The sequence below is a fragment of the Alosa pseudoharengus genome, unplaced genomic scaffold (genome assembly GCF_046254945.1).
Source record: "Alosa pseudoharengus isolate Yale_2024_CS ecotype anadromous, Long Island Sound unplaced genomic scaffold, YU_APseudo_1.1 YU_APseudo_1.1_scf_16, whole genome shotgun sequence".
NCBI classification, from domain to species: Eukaryota; Metazoa; Chordata; class Actinopteri; order Clupeiformes; family Clupeidae; genus Alosa; species Alosa pseudoharengus.
Window position 1 is genome coordinate 9920119 of NW_027468630.1, and position 8919 is coordinate 9929037.

Consider the following 8919-nt stretch of genomic DNA (forward strand, 5'->3'; position numbering starts at 1 on the left):
ACTGCAGTGGGCCTCTGACCAAAGCAAATGCTGTGGTATTTTGGTTTGATTATTGAATTTCTACTATGTAATAGCAAGAAGGGAGCTTGCTTTAACAGGATATTGACTATTTCTTCTCTGATTACTCAATTGCCCACCTTGGAAATCCAGGAAGACAAGACTTCTTTGGTGGGTTTGCTTTTGAATGGTGCATGCTCATGCTTGTTCATGAAGCCTGCTAAAACAGTCAAACTCTAGTAGTTCCCGTTCCAGATGTGATTGATTTGGAGTTGTAACTGGAGCGCTGATGTCGGGGAGCGTGTTCTGTGTGCAGGGAAAGGTGAGAAAATGGAGGACACGACATCCTCGGACGTCTCGCCCATGTCCTCAGGGGCAGACTCAGGACAGCAGTCCCCTGTGTCCCAGGAAAATGTCAAGAACACCAAAAGTATCCGAAAAATATGGGGAAAGTGAGTAGGCCTTTTTTTTTCAAGATTCCAACAAACTTCATATGCATGGATATGAAGCATGAAATTACACAGACACTTTTGTCAGTTTGTTAGACAGTGCAAAACCCTGAAAGATATGCAATTCCTGCTCACTTTTGTCTGATCTCGTGGATAAATATTAGCTAAAGAGCACTGCTATGATGGATTATATGGACTATTGGCCTACATGCATAATGTGCACATACAGATGACATGAAACATGCCATTTGTTTATTTTTGTCTGGTTCTGGTATTTTTGAAATATCTCTGGTTGAATGTCTCAAATCTGGATGAATATCTCACATCTGGTTGAATCATATCTAGATGAATGTCTCACACATCTGGTTGAATCATATCTAGATAAATATCTCACATCTGGTTGAATCATATCTAGATGAATGTCTCACATCTGGTTGAATCATATCTAGATATATATCTCATATTTGTTGACAGAATTAGGAGGACGCAGTCGGGGGGCCTGAATGGGGTTGACCTGGAGCCGTCGGAGTTCCGCAGGGGAGGACTGCGAGCCACGGCCGGCCCTCGCCTGGCCCGCACTCCTGACTCAGGCAGCTCAGTCCGGTACGAAGACCTGTCACTCAGACACTTCTCACTGTCCTTATCTATGGGAATATAGTTCAGACTCAGGCAGGGAATATCATCCCCAGTGTGATCCAGGACTCATAACTGATCAATTAAATAATTGACTGGTAGGAATATTAGTTAAACAGTAGGCCTACAAAACATCCTAGACCTAGATTTGTGTACCTTTGTATGACTTCTTCTGTATAATTTTTCTGTAGACCTAAAAAAAAGATTTTTTTTATCCATCAGGGACAAAAACACACCCTTCGTGAAGTGGACCAAAGAGCAAGTGTGTGGTTGGCTGGAGGAGTATGGTCTGGGCCACTATGTGAACCTCACCAGGCAGTGGGTAGAGAGTGGACAGACCCTCCTCTCCGCCACCCCTCAGGACATGGAGAAGGTGAAGCATCACCACGCATGTTTTTCACTCATTTCATTCAGTTTTGTTAATGTAGGGCAGGCTGTATAGAAACATAACTAAACAGTATCACTTAGAAAGGGATCGCGTTCACCAGTGGCAAGCGGCAGATGTCCTATTTTTCGCTGTGGTTCGGCAGCGGAACAGTTGGAGCGGCAGCACTACACTAGCGTCAAACAATTTGAGCGTTGAACTTGGTTCAACTTTCAAAGCGTACTGTAAGCAAGGCTCATCGATTGTCAGTTTAGGCAATAGAACACAGAACATTTGTCTAAGTTAGGAACAAAATATAACTTATTATGGTCTGAGCGTTACGCTTTACTGCTGCCGCTTCCAATGTGATCCCTGCTTTAATGTAAGAGCAGTGTTCACAGATAGACCACATGTTACAATGACGGTTGTCTTTGAAAAGGCTGTGCTCTACAGTCAGTATGGCATTGATGTTGTATCAGTCTGTATGGAAAACTCTAGTACCGTGCCCAGGCATAACATACCTGCAGGTACACTGCATCTGGCATTAGCCATATCAGAGAAGTCAAGATCTGATGTTTTCATGGCTGCAGGCTGCAGTGTGTGTTGTCATATTGTCAAGATATAAGGTCAAGATATACTAAATGTTCTGTGAGTGAAAAACATGGAAATCACATTATTGCACTGCAGTAATACAGATGTATTAAGCAGGTGTACAGTATACAGTGGTCTTGTTTTTAATTGCAGTCTCTTGTCCAAAGATACACTAAATGTAGTCTTTAAATGATACCTTTAGCATTTCACATCCAAACAGCTTTATACAGTACATGGCACTGCACTGGCTCGGGTCATTACTTCCACCAAGTGTGAAGTTGGCTGGATGAACAGTCTGGAGATATGCAAAGACCAGACAGACAGTCAGACAGACATACAGACACTCCTTGATTTATAGTTAGATACAGTTAGACCTTGATGTTACTTTGCCTTTTTTAGCAGTTGTACTGTCGTATGGTGTTTCTTATTAGAGTTCAACCCTTTGCTCCGAGTTCAAGCACACAGCTCAGTGTAGCATAAAACTAATATAACCCTACCAGAAGTGTAAAACTATGTCAGGAGCTCGAGGTTACACTATGTTCGTCTACTGATAGAGCCATTTGTATGGGTGATGGGTCTCATAACCGACCTTTTTGAGATACAAGATGAGTGCATCAGACGCCTACCATGTCAAACTCATAACCGTCACACTGTCACATGCTGACAAGTATCAAATTTATTTTGTGTTATTTTTTTGATGCATGCAATGCATCCATGCTATGGCCATTTTTAAACGCTGGCAACGGCTCACCGTGTATTTTAGTAAAGTGTCCCCCTTTAAATCAGGATGCTGACCTTGCGGTGATATCATATCCACAGGAGATGGGCATTAAGCACCCACTGCACAGGAAAAAGCTCCAGCTGGCTATAAGGTCCTTCAGCAACAAAACCATGGAGAAGTCCTCCGAACTGGACCATATCTGGGTCACAAGTAGGTTTTATCTCAGTTCAGTAATCACCGCCATCATTGTAAATAAACACATCCACAAGGTTAAGAGGAGTTACAACACTTCCAACCCTGTTTCTAGAGGGCACTGTGTATAAGAATGCCATTGTTCAGATGCTCAGATGACAAGTTTAAGCATGGGGAAAACCCCAGCACATTAGCCCATTAAACACCCATTTGCATTCTAGCACAAGTTGCATAAGCTCAAAACTACAGTTGGTGCCCTGCATGATGTTGACTGTGAGTGTGTCTGTTCCATCTCAGGGTGGCTGGATGACATTGGCTTGCCTCAGTATAAAGACCAGTTCCATGAAGCTCGCGTGGATGGCAGGATGCTTCAGTACCTGACAGTGGTGAGGCCACACAATAGTTGAATCACCCTTGGCTGTTGACACTTATGTAAAGAGAATAAGTCAGTCACCTCACAGTTCACCTCTGTCACGGTGACATTTCCCTTCTCGTCTTGTCCTTGGTTCAGAACGACCTTCTGTTCCTGAAAGTCACTAGTCAGCTCCATCACCTCAGCATCAAGTGTGCCATCCACGTGCTCCATGCCAACAAGTTCAACCCCCACTGCCTAAGGCGCAGGCCGGGCGACGAGGTGAGCCTATGGGTAGGTCACAGCGGAAGGATTCACCCAATGGGTGGCTCTAACCTTAAATTCCTATTTCATTGTTTGGTGAAGTGACTTCTATGATATACACTGCCATTCAAAAGTTTGGGGTCACTTAGAAATTTCACATAATGTAATCTGAAAACTACTGCCCTGATTAAAGAAAAACAATGCAACTTATCTCAGCTGGTATTCTGTCTATAATGGAGTTGAATGGAAATTTCTAAGTGACACCAAACTTTTGACCGGTAGTTTATGAAAGCAGATATTCTTTATAAATTAGATTTGTTTGTGCAGTTATACATTGTATGATTGTTAACACATTTATAAAAAGTAATTGTTGAATAGTTGTCTATCCACATTGCATTCCACCACTTTCTTGCATGCATGGGTTGGCAGTTTATACCAGCCTGGAGGGCATTTACATCCAAATTGTTTTCTGAATCAACTGTATGTACTGAAGTTAATTTCACTTGATGATACTTTGGAAGTCTTGGATGGGTTTTTGTGCCAAATTAGGGAATGAATGTTCACTGCCGCTTACTCATATTAACACAGCCAGACGTATACTATAGACTTGTTGTTTGCAAACCGATTATACAGATATTTTCCTCCATCTCCACCTCCTGGTTGAGTTAGCCTGTATTACCTGAAATCATAAGGTTTTAATCAGTTGCGGTTGGAAAACATCAGAGTAGCAGGAGTAAATTGAAAGAGAAAGCCTCTAACTAAACATGGCCAGTCTTCTGATATTATGTGTCATGCCTGCTCTATATGCGTGATGCATGATGCATGTGCTAGTACAATGGAGCCGTACACATTATGCAGGATGTTTTATGCAACAGTGATGTAATATTTTTGGCTAGCTCTAATGAAAATATTCAAGGCGATTTATCAAAAGATCAAAGAGCAAAAAAAGGAAATGCATATGTAACAGGATTAAAACACCAGCACTATGAACATTAATTAAAGGAATAGTGTCTAAAATAGGAACTATATGAACGATGGTCTTCTATGCTACTCGCACCTCCCCTTTCTTTCTATTGTTCTATTGTATCTCTTTCAGCAAGACTCGAGAACTCGACAACTACCAGACCAGTGGACAGGAAATATTGACACAAACTAAAATCTATTGTTAGTTCAACTAAACATTCTTTGGGAAGCTAAGTCTGTTTCAGACACTCTAGAAGCGGTCAGTAAATCACTTGTAGTTTATTGAATATCTACCAGTGTGGTTCTGCTTTCAACTAACCCTGACCTTAAGGTGACCCCCGCCCTCACCCAGCTAGGGTCATATGTGCCCTCTCCACTGATTTAATAATACAAAGTATGTTGTTAAATGTTGATGTGGAATGCTGCCATTTGTAATGATTGAAAAGATTTGACTTTTTCTCTGAAAGGACCGGTGATTTTGGGAATCATTTTTATTCTCTGTTTTCTCAGAACAAGGCCTCTCCCTCAGAGGTGGTGCAGTGGTCCAACCACCGTGTGATGGAGTGGCTGCGATCAGTGGACCTGGCTGAATATGCGCCCAATCTGAGGGGCAGTGGTGTCCATGGAGGCCTCATTGTGAGTTTGCTGTAGTTTACCCATCGCAACTAACCCAGATGAAAGCAATTAAAATTCCCTATCCTATCACAGACACAGAAACTAGCATTAATTATGTGCATTATAGCACTAGCATTAATAATTGTGCGTTCTTCAAAGAAACTCTTGAACACCGCAGTGGTCTTACTCCGCCCTGCATCTGATGTCCACTTTATAAGGCGAATGAAAACCGTTTGATGTTTGTCTTAACGAGCCTGTGCTGAATTTGGCGCCTCTCAGATCCTGGAGCCGCGCTTCAGCTCGGACACCTTGGCCATGCTGCTCAACATCCCCCCGCAGAAGACGCTGCTGCGGCGCCACCTGACCACCAACTTCTCCGCTCTGGTGGGGGCGCAGGCCCAGCAGGAGAAGAGGGAATACGCCAACGCCACGGGGCATACGCCTCTCACCACCACAGCCAAAGTCAGGGTAAGGATGAAGATGATTCTATGTGTGTTAGGGGCTGAGGGAAAAGGAAAATATGGCTGCTTTAGTAGGCTTAGTTTCATAATTTTATTTTGGTCATGATTTGAATTTGAAATAACTTTAATCGACAAAATATCATCATCCGTAAATCGGTGTCGTCTGTGTTTCTGTCCGTCCACGTCAGCCAAAGAAGCTGGGTTTTACTCACTTCAGTCACCTGCGTAAGAGGCGACCGGACGACTCGGCGGACTACATCTGCCCCATAGACACCAGCTCCCCCTCCTCTCTCAACGGCTCCCCCCTCAGGCCCTACGCCGGCCTCAGGGGCCTCAGCCCTGTGCTGGACAGAGACTCGGACCGGATGGAGCAGGTTGGATCTCGCTGCTGATCTGTCTCCCACTCTCGGCCCATAACGCTGTGCTTACATATGGCCATTAACCCCGCCTACCCCCTTCACCTTTTGGGACGCACTGTGGTTGCAATCAGGGTGCTAATAGGGTCAGTTGATTGACTTGGACTTAGGTAATGGTGATTCCGGCGGGGGTTAAATGGACGGAGGAAAGATACAAATCAAAATGGACTTTTAACAATGTTGTGATTTTTTTTAAAATGCGTGGTGTGCACAAAAATCACTCAAGTTGTAAATGGTGTCTCTGTTTGAATATTAACGTTCATGTCATTCATGTGTGATTGATTGGGATGTTACAGAGCCTAAAGCGGATGTGTTAAAAATGTGATTTTCCTGGGCATGCTGAAGAAATGACTCTAGAAATCGTTGTTGCATTCCTCCTGCTTATGGTACTCCCTTTGACCTGCTAATATCTGTGTGTCATTATTATGCTGTCCAGCTCACCTCTTTAGTCTAATTAAAGTATGCTACCTGTAACAAACCTGTTTCACAAAACATCTGCTGCTTTGCTTTGAACTGCATTATTATTTAAATAACAAAGAAACAAGGAAGCTGTTTTGTTAGCTCATATCACAAATGCAAAACAAGTTTCAGAGGAGATCAGTGTTGGCAATTGATTGTTTAACTAATTAATTAAAGGTCATGCCATTTATATTCTATATTGGCAGTCAGGAATGGTGTTTTTATTTTGAAATATGCATCAATCAACATTTTTTTTGTCATGCTTACAAAATAGCAAACTACTCTACTATTTTTGAATATCCAAGGTAATGCAAATTTACCTCATTTAATTTTCGTATGTACTCATTGCCGAGCTGCCTTAGCTTATTAGCTGCCATTACTCCATAGGGTTGACACTAGAAAATAGTATATGAACATTCCATGCTAGTGCTAATGTCTTTTTGAAAGACCAGAGGCAAACATAGTCTCCCCTGCAAAAACAATGTTACAGTCCCTATACTCTCCCAATACTACTCTTTCAACAGGAGTGCACTGAAGAAATCAGTTGTATCGGTTCAGCAGGTGAGGGGGAGGCCAAGGTGAGTTGCAGTGTATCACTACATGATGCCACCTTTTAGCTTACTTTGTGTGATAAGCGTATTAAATATTAATGCAGGAGAGTGGCTGTGAAGACCTACAGTATTTTGACTTTTGGTTTTTCAGTGTAGAGAAACACGACTGTGATCCATATGGGACCCTGGAGCAGACAAAGCTTGAATCAGAAGCAGAAGGTATATTCAGTATGACTGTAACACCAAATAAGCAAGAGATCAATAGAAAAACTGATCAGCAATTTCAGACCTCCTCTGATACAGTGATGAGGACTCAATCACTCTGTGTATTCGGCATTTGTACCACTCTTCATTGCTGCCCTCTGCTGTCCAATAGAACATTACATACATAACATTAAAGTGTTTACACAGAATGAACCCATGCATGTGAGAGATACTAAAATAATAATGATTATACATGTCGGAAAAAGATCATACAGTACTAGTCAAAAAGCCATACACGGGACATAAACCCATCACTTCATTACAATTTACTTTTTTGTCCATTCAACTATCCAGTGTCAGTGCCAAGGACTCAATGTTTCCAGTGGAGACTATTCATTTGTTTTGACATGGCCATAAATTTGTGTTATGTGGATAGAAAAAAATGATTTGTCAGTTTAAGCCACTGAGAACAAGAGCAGTGTCCTGCTCATCTGTAGGCTGACTGCATATAAGAACTCTGGCGTTAGCCTTGAGGGTTGGTGTAAGTGTTCGCTCTTGAATTTCCCACCTAATTTCCATGAAATTTGATAAGGTTGGTCCTACAGTTTATGTTAAGCCAACCCTCTTCATGTAAATTACTGTTAAAATGAGGTCTGAATAAATATCCTCTTAAAAGAGCTGTGCATGTTTGAGCAATTTAAAAAATGTCTTTGCTCTCTCTTCTCTTTCTCTCTGTTTCTCTTTCTCTCAATCCCTATCTTTATTTCACTCTATTTGTATGTGTCAGTGTCTCTCTCTCCCTCTCTTCCTCTCTCTGTCTCCCTCTCTCTGTCTCTCACTCTCTGTCTCTCTCTGTCTCTCTCTCTCTCTGTCTCTCTCTTTGGGGCAGTACTGTTCTCACACAGTGCCTCTCTTTCTCTCTCTCTCTCTCTGGGGCAGTACTGCTCTCACACAGTGTCTCTCTCTCTCTCTCTCCCTCTCTCTCTCGCTCTCTCTCTCTCTGTCTCTCTCTCTCTTTCTCTCTCTTCCTCTCTGTCTCTTTGGGGCAGTACTGCTCTCACACAGTGTCTCTCCCTCTCTCTCTCTCTGTCTCTCTCTCTCTCTCTCTCCCTCTCTCTCTCTCTCTGTCTCTCTCTCTCTCTTCCTCTCTCTCTCTCTCTGGGGCAGTACTGCTCTCACACAGTGTCTCTCTCTCTCTCTCTCTCTCTCTCTCTCTCTCTGTCTCTCTCTCTCTCTCTCTTTCTCCCTCTCTCTCTCTCAAATTCAAATTCAAATTCAAATGTGCTTTATTGGCATGACTCAGAAAATAGTGTTGCCAAAGCAGTAACATGACAATACAAACAGATACAATATTTGTTTTAAGGGGGCTCAAAGAAAGGAAACTTATAATACTAAACTAAAAGAAAGAAAACTTATTTTTTTTAAAAAAATATTAAATCCATGTTTAAAGAAAACTTAAACATGTATTCTTAAATCTAAATCTAAAGGAAACTTATTTAAAAAAAAAAAACTGTATCTAAAGTAATTTACGATTTGTAACAGAAAGGAAACTTAACATAAATTTGTACTTATTTTTAGAGTTATGTAAAATTAAAGGTGCCATGTGTAATGTCCGCCAAAAAATCAATTCATACTCCACATTCCATAAAAGATGGGGGCAGTATACCTCCAGAAAGTGAGTTGGTTT

General features: G+C 41.9%; 1 protein-coding gene across 2 annotated transcripts in view; it reads left to right on the forward strand.

Annotated features, from left to right (window-relative positions):
• The window catches only part of ppfibp2a (PPFIA binding protein 2a), a 37052-nt gene extending 28442 nt beyond the window's left edge, over window positions 1-8610 (forward strand). Inside the window, exons 18-28 of one of the 2 annotated variants that reach the window (XM_076286984.1) lie at window positions 314-449; window positions 921-1049; window positions 1302-1452; window positions 2854-2965; window positions 3245-3333; window positions 3459-3593; window positions 5037-5162; window positions 5421-5609; window positions 5791-5976; window positions 7002-7055; window positions 7180-8610. In XM_076286984.1, the coding sequence (XP_076143099.1) occupies window positions 314-449; window positions 921-1049; window positions 1302-1452; window positions 2854-2965; window positions 3245-3333; window positions 3459-3593; window positions 5037-5162; window positions 5421-5609; window positions 5791-5976; window positions 7002-7055; window positions 7180-7200 (1328 nt within the window). In that variant the 3' untranslated portion in view covers window positions 7201-8610. The remainder of the gene's footprint in view (window positions 1-313; window positions 450-920; window positions 1050-1301; window positions 1453-2853; window positions 2966-3244; window positions 3334-3458; window positions 3594-5036; window positions 5163-5420; window positions 5610-5790; window positions 5977-7001; window positions 7056-7179) is intronic. The other variant, XM_076286985.1, reaches the window with a different exon arrangement.
• Window positions 8611-8919: the final 309 nt, after the last annotated feature.